This window comes from Ambystoma mexicanum, chromosome 3q (assembly GCF_040938575.1).
Source record: "Ambystoma mexicanum isolate Mex_15411 chromosome 3q, UKY_AmexF1_1, whole genome shotgun sequence".
NCBI lineage: Eukaryota > Metazoa > Chordata > Amphibia > Caudata > Ambystomatidae > Ambystoma > Ambystoma mexicanum.
In genome coordinates, this window is record NC_090926.1 from 578910877 (window position 1) to 578927681 (window position 16805).

The 16805-nt window shown below is 46.6% G+C and overlaps 1 protein-coding gene across 1 annotated transcript in view; it reads right to left on the reverse strand.

The window, feature by feature from the left end:
• SLC25A38 (solute carrier family 25 member 38) overlaps nt 1-16805 on the reverse strand; it is a 547641-nt gene that overhangs the window by 448168 nt on the left and 82668 nt on the right. The window contains exon 2 of the mRNA XM_069654371.1: nt 16299-16420. Coding sequence (XP_069510472.1) covers nt 16299-16420 — 122 coding nt within the window. The remainder of the gene's footprint in view (nt 1-16298; nt 16421-16805) is intronic.

The following is a 16805-nucleotide window of genomic DNA, read 5'->3' on the forward strand; positions in this document are numbered from 1 at the left end:
CTACTGCTACCACTATAACTGTGTAGTACAGGCTTGTAACAAAGGTGAAATTGTGCTGTCACTTGTAGTCTTAATTGTGTGTAGTGTTTCCAAAGGGTACTGCATATAATTCTGCCTAACACATACGTATTTGCAACAAACTACAGGATTTTAGAGAATGTGATAATAGGGTAATGAGATGGGTTGGACAGTCTAAAGGGGAGCAGTAATTGCTGGTTGCCCTGTCCAGACCTCTCCAACCTTGTCAGTCGCTGCTGGTCGACGGCTACCGGCACCTCAGGCTAACACGGGCCAACACGGTCTGGAGCTGCTTCTGTAGGAGCTGCCCTTTACCTTGGAGCCCTTCGCGAGATTGTAAATGTAAACAGTAAAGAGGACAAACGAGTAGTGAACCATTTTATAACACAATTTCCTAGGCAGTTCCACAAGAGTATGGCGCTGGAGAGTCGAAAGGAATTCAGGGAACATCTTCGTCATCTCAGTGGGGACAGAATAAAGAACATTAAAGAGAGTTAAGTCAGTGAAAACCTCTGTAAGGGAATTACAGGTATTGCTGAGAATTGTGAAAGACATTGGGGATCCAGCTAAGAGTACGGAGGCATTCTCCTAGCCCCACAAGGATCCTGTAAAACTGTTTTGTTTTCTTTTCGGAAGCTGGAACATTTGTTTCAACAACCTGAGAAACTTTGTGACACGTTGCATCCAAGAGAAAGAAGGGAGTCATTCTCCTGGGTTACAGCACGAGCAGAACTTTATAGGATTTATTATAGTGACAGGGATTGAGTAGAAGCCTTTTTAACTGAGACAGTGCCTTTTTGTTTGGACTTACACAGACTTCAAGACGAGCACACAGAGTTTTCTTTAGTGTAGGTAGGGAAACCCCTTTAGAATCGAGGACAGATAGGTTTATTTTTATGTTAAATAAAAGTCTTTAGCAACCATCATTTATTTATTTTATTTATGTCCGTTCTTGTAAGGCACTACACGCCCGTAGGCCTCAGAGAGCAGCATGTAAGAAAAGGGGAGAAGACTTGGGACATTGGGAAATATATTCACAGAGGTTAAAGAGATGTGTGTTCACAGGTTTCTTGAAGGCCGCGAGTGAAAGGGAGTTTTTAATGCTTATAGGCAAGGCATTCCAATCACGAGGTGCGTTGAATTTGAAGCTGCAGTTACCAAAGTTTTTCAGTGGTGATCCTGGCTGATTAAGCAGAAGAGTGTCAGAGAGCCTATCGATCAACTAGATGTTTTCCTCGTTAGTCTATTAGTGAGATAAGACGGTGCCTTGGCATTTTAAGGCGAGAGATAGAGTCTTATGTTTAATCCTCTGCTTCACCAGCAACGAATGCAGTTTCCTCCTGGCTGCCGTAACGTGGTCCCGTCTGGTCAGACCAAAGACTGCCCTAGCGGCCCCATTTTGAACAGTTTATAACCGCTTCAAATTTCCTTGAGAAGCTCACATCAGCAGGCTGTTACAGTAATCCAATGGTGAATTAATCAGTGACGAGGCCAGGAGGGATCTGTTAGTAATGCTGAGGTAGGGTCTAATCTGATGTAATAGTTTGATTATATATCCGCAAGATGAGCGAATTTGAGAGACCTGATTTTTCATAGAAAGATTTGCATCCAGCATTATTCCCAACGTCTTCACTGATTTGCTGACGGGAATGGCATTACCTGCTATGAGGAAGGATTCATACTGCTGGGATAGGTTTTTCAGTCTAGGACCAGATGCGAGAATGCCTAACTCTGTCTTAAAATCATTCAGAGCCAGTGAGTTGGTCGCCATTCATGTTTGTATTTTGGTGTAAATGTCACAGCATGTACAATGGATCTCCATGAGGTATGCCTACTTTACCCAATAGGGATCTCCAGCATTTGCACCCGCATAAAAATCTATGCTGGCGAAAATGCTGGGTTGATATACACTGGTGTATATGCCAGGGATACCGGGAACAAAACCGGATAGCTTCCATTTATACTGTCTGGGCATGACAAATGTACATGTATATTAAAGAAAAGGGCGAAACTATTTAAAGAACCATTATCTGTGTCCTCTTTCTACCCAGGTCTGAAACGCACAGGGGCCTGAAAAAAGGACTCTATAGTGTGTAGTGTGTAAAGTAAAACATATAACTTCATTCAAAAATCATTTACTCCTGGCAAGAACCCATTACAAATCTAATGACTAGAACAACACTAAACGCAACGTGATCTTTTACACAATATAAAGCCGGTCCGATAGCACAGCCAGTAGAGCACTCACTTTGACATCTGTGCAGAGCCTACTGATGTAGGTTCAAATCCCAGCAAGACCCAACTCAGCCTTTCATCCTTCTGAGGTCGATAAATGAGCACCACCCACAGTGGGCAATAATAAGCAACGCTCAGATACTTGAGGGTTCGTAGCACTATATAAATTCTACATTATTATTATTATCAGCGTCCTCCTGGTAGTTGCCTGAGAGTTCAAAGAGGATCTGCGTGTCATCTGCGTAATGACACAAAGGTCCTCCAACAGATCTAGAAAAGGTTGAATATATATATTAAACAGCAGGGGAGAAAGACAATAGCCCTGCGGTACGCCGCATCCATGGAGTAAAGGGTTGGCTTGATAACTCTCGACTGCAACTCTTGAGGATCTTGGACCCAAGAAAGACGCAATCCATTTTGCCGCGCTGTTAGAGCAATTGGCTATGGATAATAGTCTTCTATGGAGGAGACTGATCAATGATGTCAAAAGCCGCTGAAAGATCTAGTAATAGTAGCAGCGAGGGATGTTTTTTCACAATGATATCCGTGATGTTGGATTTGGGATTTAAAAGAGTGGTTTAGATGCGATGTTGTGTCCTGAAACCTGACTCGTTAGTATTGAGGATGTTATGGTTCTCTATAAATGTCTGCAACTGTATGTACGCATCTCTGTCTAATATTTTCAAAAGATAGGCAACATTGTTGATGGGCCTATCATTTCTAAGAATAGAGTGGTCGAGGGAGGCCTTTTTTAATAGTGGTGTGACCCAAGCCTCCTTTAGAGCAGCAGGGACTGTACCTGACATGAAGGAGGAATTAATCTATTTCGTAATCCATGGAATTTTTCAAAAAGTCTGGTGGACAGATATCTCCAAGGCAAGATGTGGATTTCATGTTTACAATATCTTTAATTTCATGTTCAGTGCATATATGGAATTGAAATTGAGGCACGTTATTGGTGTGAGTATTACTTTGGCAATTTATATTATGCCCGTCCTTTTTATCAAGGTTGTCCAGTTGTTTGGCAATCGCTTAGCAATGTCCAGCTATTTTTTGTGTAAATTCGTCCTGCATTAGTTGGCACCATGCAGAATCCTTGAGGATAGGGGAGAACGGAGCTGATGGTTTTCAAAATCTTTCAGTACTTTAAATAGTTGCTTAGAGGCATTATGGGGACGTGGCTTAGCATAGAATAGGCTGCTCTTTTCATGGGCTCCCGGATCCGTAAAACTGATCCATACTGGCGCATGCATTCAGACCATTTGCAATAAGGAGAAAAGCAGATGGCATAAACAAGAAGTGAAGAGGAACCTGATGCGCGCCTCCGCGTGAAAATTGAATGTTATTGCTGCGAGTTATGGGACTCTGAAGCTGCCAACTGAAAGCGTAGGGCTGGCGGCAAGATGACGGCGAGCCCGGAACAAAGGACCCTGCAGGCGAGCGCACTGAACAGGCTGTGAGGACTGCTGCAGCCGGGGATCGAGCACGTACTCTTTAGGCAGACTACGGCTGTGCGAATTCAACAAGGATACGTGGGTGCAGCTGGAATCAGCTGTCCGCGCCATAGCACCCGCATGATTAGAGCAGCAACGGGTGGCCGTGCGGGCAACCAGGGATGGAAGGCGCACCCCTGCGAGAGCGGGGAGATAGTTGCGGACGGACATCCAGGCCCCCCCCCCGGCGGTCGCATGCATAGTGCCCAGGTGCTGGGCGAAGATCGACGGCCAGACGTGCTGCAACACCAGCCGGAAGGCGAACGGCTGCAGCAGTGAATGAGTGGCGTGGCCGGAGACCAGCTGCAAACGCGGCCACTACGGCCCTAGATATGCAGGATATTGGACACGGAAAGGCTCTGAAGGAGAGCACCATGCGGTAAAAGCTGTGAAATAAAAACGAGCTGAAATAAAAACAACCACTACCCAATAGAGCTGCGGGACAGCGGGCATTATAAACGAACATTGCCCTTATAAAGGAAGGCATTACGCAGGAAGACAGTACCACCCTGGGAGCCAATGGGCACCACATGGACATGGCATGTTGCCTAAAATGGGGTATATATTAATAATAAAAGGGTGTGGGGCACCCAGTAGTTGATGCTCGAGGAGCGGCCCCCGATAGCAAACAAGAGGCAATACAGTGGCGCCAAGTGGGCATCAGAACAGGGACATACCAGAGCGCCGCGGTACACAGGAGAAAGCGCCCTGGGTGCACAGATCAAGACTTGGTACCGAGTGGCTGTCAAGCGATGGCCCTACGCGGACAGAGGAACAGGACAGTAGCTGAAGGCACGCAGACAGTGGACCTTGGCAAGAAGAAGGTGCACTCCCTATAGGTTGGTAGAGGTGGAGACGAGTAAAAGAAAGTAAAAGGCGGGCAGGGCACCCACGGCAAGGCGAAAAAGAAATACCGGCTGACTAATAAGGACAATGTAACAATGAGGCAAGGCTAGCCTTGCAAAGGGCCATCACGTAAGCAGAACCAAAACCGGGCTCGCCCTCTGTTAAAACAGCGCACTAGCCCTGGAAGAGGGTCTAGGCACTCTTGGAGACCTAGGGCGCACACCATCCTAGCGTAAGGAGCGCGCAGCATGTATGTAGAAGGGCGGACCAGATGTTACGGAGCAAAGTCAAAAGCAAGAATTGGTGTTGTGCTGAAGCCCACACGACACAACTAAGTGCGCCGGAGCACGGGCGCCCCGCACACAGAGGAATAAGCGTATGCAGTAGATAAAGCCACAGAGAAGCCAGTGCACGAGAAACCAAGCTGAGGACCAATGCAAACATAGAAACACAGCGAGTAAGGCGTGAAACCTGAGCAGTGGAAGGACGAGACCTGGGACGTTCAGAACAATGGCGCTCAAGGGGATCAAAGGCAAAGGCAAGCAGCAGACTATAGACATATTCGCCAAAACACAGCAAGCCCCGACCACGCCTGCACAGTCCACGGACATTACTCCGGAAGGAAGGACCTCGCTGAGGGACGACTGCCAGATCCTGGCAGCCATAACGGAACTGAAATCCTCTTGGGGAGCCGCGATGGCAGACCTCAAAGCGGCATTGGAAACCAAGATAGACGCTGAAGGGATATAGGTCAACTTACTAAGACAAGACGTAAGAGCACGGATGGATCGAACAAGTGGCTTAGAAAGCACTGTTAAAACCAACACCGAGGTTAGCACCACCAACGCCAAAGAAGTCCATATTTTAAAGCAACAAATGTCTAACCTGGAAAACCGAGCTGAGGAGGCTGAAGGGAGGGCAGGACGCAATAACATACGTGTGGTTGGCCTACCGGAAGGGGAAGAAGGACAGGATCCCACGCACTACGTGGAAAACATGTTCATCCAGGAAATAGGGGCATGCAAGCTCTCCCAGGGGTTTGCAATTGATCGAACGCCCAGGGTCCTGATGAGAAGACCGCAACCTGGGGCCCCTCCCCGAGCCATAAATGCAAATATATTAAACTATAGAGACAGGGAAAAGATCTTGGAATTTTCTCGAAAAGGAGCAACAATAAAGCTCGCTGTGGCGACTATCACGGCATACCCGGATTATACAATGCTGGTACAGAGACAACGGTATAACTACGTTGCGGTGAAAAGAAGATTGAGGACAGCTGGATTCAAATGCATGCTTCTGTACCCTGTGAAACTTAGCACAAAGGGAAATCACACTTTTTTGAAACCCCGGAGGAGGCGGCATGCTGGCTGGATACCCAGGGATGTCCCGAGGCTGAAGATGACCAGGACCGGGATGGACAGTATAAGTGATGCAATGCTATGTTTGATATTGCGGAAGGCGGGAGATACTTTAAAGAGGCGCCAGCAGCAAGAGTAATTTGCCCGCTAGGACGCGCGGACGTGGACTAATTGATAAATCAATGGGCGGACATGATGGACTAGAATATAGAATTGCATAACGAAGATAAGAGCCATGTATGCGCTGCAAACAATAGCCAAAAGGGAGACACAGAATGAGGATGACCTACCCCTGATAGTTAAAGTAGTAAGGACGCCAATAGGGCGTTACTTCCCTGCTGTGCCCGGAGTACTGGCGACAGCCAAGAAGCAGACAAGATGCGGGGGTGCCTGAGATCCAGGGATGGAGCTGGGCAACATTTGGGATGGGGGAAGGAAAGCAGGAAGTTGGGGATTAAGTTGGGGCAGGGAAGGGAGGAGGCAAGGAAAGGGGGGTTTGGGGAGGGATGGAAGGGGAGTTGGGGTTTGAGTTGGGTTTGGGAAGGGAGGGGGGATGGAGGGAAGTTGGGGAAGTAGCAAGGTTAAAGGGGAAGGACAGTCTGAAGTTGGGGAACAAGCCTACATACATGAGCGATGGCCTACAAGCAAGACCGGGACACTTGCAAAGGGAGGGGTGGGATGCTATTGGATCATGGTGGACCTTAAGGTAATTACTTGGAACGTTAGAGGGCTCAATAGCTACTTAAAGAGAAATAAGGTTATGATGTATCTGCGTAGACAGAAAATAGATATAGCCCTAATACAAGAGTCTCACCTCACAAAAGGAAGATTAGAGGTGATCCGGAGGAAGTGGAAGGGGACCGTTGTTGGTGCAACATATTCAGCTTATGCTGGGTAGCACCGCATGTCCCATTCCAGTTACTACAGTCCAAAGTGGAGGCAGATGGGAGGATGGTTGTAATAAGGGGACTGGTGGAAAACAAAGGAATATGCATTATAAATACATATGCCCCGAACCAAGATACGGCAACATACTTTAAGACCCTATACAACAAAATGAGCATGTACTTAGGGGGGGTGGTGATCTGGGGAGGAGACTAACTGCACACTAAACCCAAAAATAGACAGATCAGATACCAAAATAGACAGACCCACCCCGGCCGCCAGGGCGTTGCAGTCATTGCTGACGAACCTCAGGTTTGAGGACGCATGGAGGGTGCACCACCCGCAGGACAGACAGTATTCACATCAGTATTCACATCACTCGGCCCCACAGAATTTGCACACTAAGCTAGATTATATGTTTGCCGAACTGCAACCATCAGACCACTCACCATTGGTCCTAATATGGCAATACCGACCCCCAAGAGCAAGGATACCTACGTGGTGCCTCAGAGCTGAGGCATTAAAAGATACAATGTTCAGGGAGGATTTGAGAGAAGAAATAATAAGTTATTTTGAGACCAATGCGGGTAGTGTTGAGTCAGCTGGTATACTGTGGGAAGCCTTTAAAGTGGTAGCAAGGGGGATAGCCATAGCTAAATCCAAGCCACTACAAGGAGGGATATTAACTGAACTGCAGGAAGCGGAAAATGAATTAGAAACAGCGCTGAGCAGAGAGGGTAGCACCAAGGAAGATTCCGAAACCATACTTAGGTTGCAACAGAAATGTGCTGGACACTGGGAGAGACTTTGTAATGTCAACTACAGAAAGTATATAGAGAGACAACACGTGGGAGGAGACAAACCAGGGAGGGTGCTGGCATGGTTATATAAAAGCAAGACCCCCAGACCTACAATCAGAGCATTAACAAAAGAGGATTGGCGTATAGTGGACACCCAAGAGGGTGTAAATCGCACATTTTTAGAGTACTATCAACACTTGTATGGGGATGAAGGGGGAAGTGATTGCAGGGAAATAAGAGAAACACTGGAAGACATAGGCTTGCTGCGTATCAGCGCAGAGGAGCGAGAGGAGTTGGATGCCCCAATCACTTTGGAGGAACTGGAAGAGGTGGTAGTGCAGCTACCCACCAGCTAGACTCCGGGGGCTGATGGACTCCCTAGCAAATTTTATAAAACGTATAGAAATTAGGTGCTTCCCCGCTTCTAGCGATGCTAAATGAGGCATACGAAAAAGGAAAGCTGCCAGAGTCCCTAAGAGAGGCGGTTATCATACCGCTCCCTAAACCCAATAAGCCTGGCAAAGATTGCGGATCATTCAGACTGCTGTCAATGCTCAATCAGGATTGCAAAACGCTCACAGCGGTCCTAGGCTAACAAAATGAGAAGGATCATTAATAAATGAATACACCCGACCAGACCAGATATGTTCCAAATAGGAACATAGCAAACAACCTTAGACGACTTCACCGAGTCATTGAACAAGCGAAAGGGGACGCGGGCGAAATGGCAATTGTATCGTTGAATGCAATAAAAGCCTTTTATTCAGTCAAATGGCCTTGGCTGATTGCAGCCCTGTCCAATTATGGGATAGGGCCTGGGTATCTTAGATGGGTCAAACTGTTATATAGCGCACCACTGGCTAGGGTTAAAACGGGAACAATAATATCGGAGAGGTGGCAACTTAGTAGGAGTACCAGACAGGGATGCCCGTGGTCCTCCATGCTGTATATTTTAGCGCTAGAGCCCCTGGCGATATACCTAAGCCAGCAATATGATATAATAGGAATTACCATAAAAGGGGAGCCGCACTTAGGGCCTCATTACACGGATGGCGTTAAGGATTTACCGGTACCGGTAAAATACCGGTACCGGTAAATCCTTACCGCCTTACTACGAGGTCCCTTTGCGGGTTGGGGGATTTAACGCCTGCTTTTTGCAGGCGTTAAAATCCAACCCGCTAAGGGACCTCGGAGCTAATTACGGCACCGCAAAATTGCGGTGCCGTAATTAGCGCCTTCCCCATTCCCATAGAGCCCTATGGGGCAGAAATGGGAATGGGGAAGGGCAATGGCGGAAAGGGGATTTACCGCCCCTCCAACCTTGGAATGGGGCGGTAAATCCCCTTTCCGCCAAGGCGGTGCCGGTATTTTACCGGCATGAGCCATGGCGCTAATAGCGCCATGGCTCATCGCCTACCGTGTAATGAGGCCCTTAGTCTCCTTGTACGCCCACGATATGCTGTTGTATTTACGATACCCTGAAGAAAACCTCCAATATGTTCTCGAAGGGATGGAGTGATTTGCGTCGCTGTCCGGCATAGCGGTGAACCCCAAAAAATCATGCATATTTCCACTGGGTAGATACGAAGGGATCACGCAAGATCAATTACCTATTTTGCAAATACCATGGGAGGTCAACACGTTCAGATATCTTGGAATAGACATTTTCCATACAGTGGAGGCAGAGCATCAACATAATACTGAGAAAGCGGTCAAGAGCATTGAAAATAGTATGAAGTTCTGGGCAAAACTCCCCTTGGCGATGATGGGAAGAGGGGAAATGCTGAAAATGGTAGTTCTGCCGAGACTATTGCATTATTTCTGGAACATACCATATCTGATACCAAGGTGATTTTACACAAGGATACATAGCATATATAGGGAATTTTTTTTGGCATGGGAATTGCCCTTTGGAAGTTACATAATTCGTAAGATAGAGGGGGAATAAAACTGCCAAACTACGAGATTTACTATCTAGCAAGCCAACTACAATATGTGGCAAAATGGTTATCAGAAGAACCAACCTCAGAAGCTAGGTTGTTTAGACATGAATGTGCCCCATTCTTCCTGAAAGAAATGATATGGCTGCCCAAATCAAGATATGAAAGAGCGCCCAGAGATGATGATATTGGGATGGAAAATATGCCATAAGGCCTGTCAGGTAATGGAGAACCCATCCCCGTGTTCCCCGCAAGTGCCACTAGGAAAGGGAAGCCAACTAATGAAGATGATCAGGAAACACTGGGAACCAGTAGGGATAGCAACAGTGGGAGACATATGGCAAGAGGGGAGGATAATAGAATTTGTGATGTTGGTGGAGGAAACGGGGTTTCATCCGGGACAATATATTACATACCATAGGATGGTGCGGCGAATCCATGAGACATGGTCCGAATAGTATTAGAAGAGCAACCGGACGCCGCCATAGAAACAATATATGACATAGCAGAAGGAGGGCACGAGATATCTAGGATATATGAGCTGGTGATGTCCAAAGTGGGGAAGGAAGTGGTACAACTGAGACAGGACTGGGAGAAGGATGTGGGTGCCTCAATGAGTGATGGGATGGGGGAGCGAGCCCAAGGGTACCATAGGAAAGTGTCAAGAAATGCGAAGTTACAGCAAATACAACTGTATATAACCCATAGGGCTTATATGACACCCCAGAGGATAGCTAAATTTAAAAACGCAGAACGACAAACATGCCCCAAATGTGGCAAAGATGACGCATATGTTCTGGGCATGCCCAGAAATTGAGAGATTCTGGGGAGAGGTAGCCATTAGACTAGTAGAAAAAGGGATTAAGATAACTGTGGAAACAGCATGGGCATGCCTGGTAGGAGGGTTCCCCAGAACACGCAAACTTAAACATGTAAGTAAATTAAAGGATTTGGCACATATACTCGCGAAGCGTAGAATTGCCATGGGATGGAAGGCATGCCGTAGACAGAGGATAGAAATATGGTGGTAAGACCTTCAGAAATGGGCAGAAGCTGAAACTGCAGTGTGGCAGGAAGCTAGCAATACTGGAGGGGATGAAGAGGCTGAAACCTTGACAGCCTGGAAACATTTAATAGCCACACTGTTTGGGCCCACACAGGATTGGGCGAGTGACCAGGACCAGGCAGAGAATATAGAAGAGGGAATCCCTCTGCAGGATGAAGAAGCAGAACGCGAAGTAGAGTAGGCTCGGATGGGGGGAGGGAAAGGGAGACGCAGTAGACATGGTTTGAGTTGTATAAAATTGAAATAATGCAACATGTACTGCAAGTTTGGTTTTGTATTGTTTGTTTGAAATAAAATCAATAAAATTGTTAAAAAAAAAAAAATCTATGCAGGCATTATAAGAGTTCTTTTTAGACTCAATTACAGTCATCTTATATTTTTGAGCGGATCTCTTGTATTCCTCTAGGGTTGTGGAACATGGATTCTTTCTCCATTTACGCTCATGAGATCTCTTAATTTCTCTAGCCTCTATGAGCTTATCAGAAAACCAAGATGTTTTAATAGTTTCCGCTTTAATGGTCTTAGTCTTTTCTGGAGCTAGCATGTCCATAGTATCATTAATAGCGGATAAGTGATGGAAGAGTTTAGGCGTGTCTCCATCATGGCACTACTTGGTCAGTCTCGTCATTCGTTGGTGCCACAAAAGACAAGTGGATTATGAAAGAGGTATATGACATAACAATTTGAAATGAAAGGTTTTAATGTACAAAGTGATTTAGTGGTCACACTGGCGATGTGGCATAGACTCTTCTTCGCTGAGTACATTGCAAGGTCCTTCTTGGGAGAAATTTGTGAGCAGCTCCCTTTATCTTATTTTTTAGGGTTCTCCTCTTCTGTTAGAAAGCAGCTGAGGGGACTCTAGCATTACAAGCAATTGGTGCACGGGACTGGTGGTTGCCAGGGAAATTGAGAAAACTCCACCTTCACGAGTGTCATCATATGCTGTGCCATGAAATCAGCATTTTTCAGGTCTCTCGCCCAATCATGCAGCAGGGTTCGCTCGGAATCCCACAAACTAGGCAACAACTTCAAACAAGCAGAGTTTGTGGTGCTTCTCAACTAGTTAACTGGCCCGATTCAGTATTGGAATGGCCTCTCTGGTGTACCTGTGTACAGGTACTTTAACCTCACAGTTTGCTGAACTTGTGCTTTATCCCAGGCTTGGAATGTATCACCCTTAATAGGATTTTGGATCTCTGGAGCTCTGACCTATGCCGTCCTTGACCCTTGCGCAGTCCCTTCACTTGCATCCCTCATGCTTTCTGGGTCAAGCCTTTTGCAGACATTTTCTGTACAGTGAATACATCCATTTAGCAACAGAATGTCGGCCAGTTTGTATAGTCTCTGGCCAAAGATTGTGTGAGGATTAGTGCAGAGGTTGAACAGATTTCACTTGCTTTCTCTGTGGCATTGAGTGTTGGTAACATATTTTGCGGATATTCAGTTGGTGGAGTGATTTCTTCTTAACAGCTACTTGTTTCTTTCTTAACTTCTATTTGTTTCTTCCTTTTTCCGCCAGGAAGAGAACAATGTGCATTCCTCCCACCTTCTTGCCCAAACCCCATGCACAGGATTGGTTTTTAGTTCTCCCCTGGCAGTGTTTTTCAGAGGAAAGTATTGCCTCTACCTTGGCCTGCATATTGCCGAGTGATTGACCCAAATTCTTCATTGCCTTTCTATGGTTATGTAAGTGTATGCTTTTAAACTCCAAATGGTGAGGTTCCATACTTTTCCAGCTTTCATTTAAGCCTGTTTTTCCCAACAGGCTTGGGGGAGCTGGGGGGGTCTTTCAAACATGTGTATTCCTCCCAGAGTGTCCCTAAACTGACTCCAGAAGCCATCAAGTAGGCCTTCATACTTTTTGTAGAATGTTTGCAAGACAACCCCAAATGTTAATTTCTGTAGCTATAAACAAAGGAAAGGTGAAGCCGCACTGATTTTACAGTCTCCTCCCCTATGACCCACCATACCTGTGTCTTCTTCCTGGACTTTATTAATAAGGTTAAACCAGTGCATAGGTCCACATAAGGGTTTTCAGCTTGCGTACTTCTGCAAAGTGTGCAGCAAACTAACACTGCTATAAGTGTTTGAGAAGGAGTACATGCCATAGAATATGCAGGGTCGTCCTGAAGTCTTCCAGACATGTTAAAAATGTTGCTTTCAAAACTAGGGATTTGAAACTTGTTTGTAAACCCCAGATTCCAAACTTGCATAGAGGCAATATCATTTATTTATTTTTTCATTTGTAAAGCACCTAAACCCTGAGGCACCAGGGCGGTGTTGCGACCCAGTTACATGATACATAAGCTTCATCGGCGGTGTCATCCCGCCCTAGATATACAGACCCAGCAACAGTTCAGGTTATTGCGGCAATTAATAATTATTCCCAGGTGGGTTCAGGGGGAGGACCAGTAGGCAAATAGCCAGGTTTTCAGGGCCTTACGGAAAGCCCAGTAGGAGTCCTCGGCTCTTAGGTCAGGGGGGTGGCATTCCAGTGGTTCACTTCCACCGTCGGAAAGCTCACCTAACCCCCTTTGGCTCTTTTCACTTTGGATAGGGCCAGCCAATGTGCGTGCAAAGACCTTACCAGCCTGATGGACTTCAATCTTTCAATTTTCTGGGCAAGGTATTGTGGGGCGGTGTTGCTCAAGCATCGGTGGGTAATAGACAATGTTTTGAAAATAATCCTTTCCTGAATAGGGAGCCAGTGCACCTTTTTTTCTGGCAGCAGAGATGTGGTCTCTTTTGGGAATGTTTAAGGCTGCTCGGAGGGAATTGTTTTGGATTATCTGAAATTTGTTGATGTTCCGTTTGGATGTCCCCCGACAAAGAGGACATTACAATAATCCAGTCTTGCTCCATTGATTGCTCTCGCAATAGGCAGCTCTCTGGCGACAAGAACTGTCTTGCTGAGTTGGTGAGTTTGGCGGTGTAGGCTGCCAAGGAGGCCACTGCACTAACTTGCTTGGTGAGCGTTAGGGAGGCACCCTTGGGGACGCCCAATATTTTTACCGCAGCCGAGACCGGGCTCTGGATTCCATCTATCCTGAAGGAGGTATACTGGGGGTGGAGTTTCTGCGACATAGCGGGACAGCCTACCAACAACATCTCCGTCTTGCCGTCGTTCAGCCATAAGAAGATCGTAGCCATCCAGGTCTGGATAGTGGCGTAAACTTTAAGCCTGAGGGAGTCTTTGTCATAGGAGCCTGACAAGGGAAGAGTATTTGGGTCTCATCGGCATAATTGGTATAAAATATACTGATGTCATCTAGGATGTCAAATAAGGGTTTGGTGAATATGTTGTAGAGGGAGGGGGAGATGCAGGAACACTGGGGGACGCCACATGGAATGGGGATAGGCTGGGCACTCGCAGTGGGTGATAAAAACTCTCATGGATCTGCCCTCTAGGAAAGAAGCTATCCATAAAGTGGCCTTCTGGGAGAAGTTTGCTGCAACAGTGAGGTGGTGATATAAGGTCTCATGGTCTACTAGGCCAAAAGAAGCCAAGAGATCCAGTAGGAGGAGGATAGTTGGTTTGCCCTCATCTCTGAAGGAATACAGTTGGATTTGTAGATCAGGTAGTGCTGATTCGGTGCCATGGCCTGGGCGGAAGCTTGACTGCCGAATCCTTAGGATGTTATTTGATTCCAAATATTGTTGGATCTGGTTGTATGCTGCTCTATCCAGGATCCAGGATAACAGGAAAGGTACTGTTGTGATTGGGCAGTAGGTGTTTGGCGCTGCATGGTCAAGAGAGGGTTTTTTCAGTAGGGGGAGAGCCCAGGATTCTTTGAGGCCAGCCAGGACCAAATTGGCTGAGAAGGAGGCGTTGATGAATTTAGTGATGAAGGAGACTAGGGCTTCAAAGCAATCTTTGATGATTGAAGCTGGCCAGATGTCTCCTTTAAATTTAGATGGTTTAAGGTTTCTGAGGATGTTGGCTGTTTCTAGTTCTGAGATATCTCTGGAGTAGAATAGAGGAGCAGGGTGTAATGAGCAGTGAATTAGGGGGGCTGATTAATGCTCGTTTGTTTGCCATTTTCTTTCTGTAGAATGCATATTTTGGTACGCATGGCATTCTGAATATTCGTGCACCATGTTTCATCTTTGTTGATGATGTTAGGGGCAGAGACAGGGGTCTCTAGCTCTCCGAGTATTCTGCATAATTCTTTCCAATTGGAACTGGCCTTTGCAATTGTGGAGTTGTAGACTTCAGCTTTGGCTGCCAAAATGGCTTGTTTATATTCTTTACAATCTTATTAAAGTTCATTCTATGGTGGTCTGAATTTTTTTTCCCCTCGGAATGGCTTCCGTCTGTTTCTTTTTAGGGGAGGTCAGAAGTGAACAATGGGTTGAGGTGGCAAGTCAGTTTGGATTTTCTAGACAGAGGCGGGGCCACCAGGTTTACTGCAATGGTCAGAGTGTTGGCATAAATGTCTGATAGGCTTTAGGGGTCAGTAGCGTTAAGGCATTCCAGACTAAGGGGCGAGACGGATGGTGCAATCAACTCTTTGGAGATTTTGCGGGAGCTTTGGGCTAACGTACGTGTTAGCGTGGGTAGGGAGGGCACCGTGCAGGAATAGAGAAGGCCCCGGGTGTGATGGTCCGACCAAGGGCAGGGGATGCTAGAGGTATAATGATCTGGCTATTCAAGTCGGCTATTCAGTCCAAGGTTCTGCCTTTGTTGTGGGGGGGCAAGGCAACACAGTGTTTGAAGCCGAGGTCTGCGAGGGCATTGGCTACTGTGGTGCCTGCCGTATCTAGGGGGCTGTGAAGGCCTAGATTGAGGTCCCCCAATAGTATAATTATGTATGTGGGCTTAATGTGGTTGCCTATGGTGTGGTAAGGTCTTCCTGCAAGGTGGCTGATGGGCCTGGCTGGCGATAAAGAATATGTATGGTGATGGAGTCAGTGGGGGTCGTGGCAAGTTTAATCGAAAGATGCTCACAGTGACCCTCTATGGATATACTGCATGGTCCAATTTGGAGGGAGTCTCTATAAATGAGAGTGACGCCTCCACCTCGGGTGTCTGGTCTATCGCACCTCAGAATCGTGAATCCGTCAGGGAGGACTAAAGACAGTGCTGGGCCAGAAGGCTTGGTGAAGTCAGGTTTCAGTGATGGCCAATAAGTCAAGATTATGCGTGGTTATCAGGTCATTGATATCCAGAGCATGTGCCATGATTGACTTAGTGTTAATGAGGGCTCCAAGTAACATGGGGTGGTAGTTGGCGCTTTGGTGGGGCAGGGGGTCAGGACGGTGGTCGACAGAGGTGTCATGGGCTACAGAGGCAGAGTGTTGGAGGGTGCCCTCGTTAAAGTACGAATTAAATAATACTGAAAAAAAGATATCTATTTTTATTTCTTGGGGGGGCCGCCCCCCAATCCCTCTGTTGCCCCACACTTTTAACACCGCCTCTCATACTTTCTAACCCCTTACCCACACATTTATTTTTCAGTATTTTTTCGTTATTATTTCATTCCTTTTTTCCCCCTGGTATAATCACTGCATACCAAACTATGTTCTCGCACCTTATGTTAAATTTTCTGCACAAACTAACTAGGCAGACAATGTTATTCAATGTATTGCTTTCCATCAGTTTCAGTAGGCAGAAGTTGAGCAACCCACCACCTGCCCTTTCAGAGGAGCTCACTCACCCATTCACAGCAGGTTGCAGGGTCTGCAGGCGGGTCTTTACCAGGTCCAGGGGCTGGAAAAGGAGGGTGGAGCAAGTGCCGCTGAGTGACCCGCACACAAAGGCCTTCAGCACTGGATGACTCTAGTGGGAAAAAAAGGAATTCGTGTTTGACACTAGTGCAGTTAACAAGATAACCTCCTTAAACATCTACTTCAACATACGCTAAAGTGAGCTCTCACAGCCACTCACACAAGCATCACAGAGACTTTGCAGTGCTTCAAAGCAAACTATTCGGGCCAATGGGAACAATTATCTAAAGGAGAGGAAATCCTCTGTAAAAGGTAGAAACACTGTACATACGCTATCAGTGCCAAAGGATCAGAACCATCCACCATCAAGCAAGAACTGCATAGGGTCACAAGGAGGTCGCAAAGGACCTGAAGAAGTTCAGTGATCACATCAGCGGACCTAGAAATGTTAAACGTGCCAAGGCTATTGTAAGACACAAAGCCTGCCAATGTTCCTA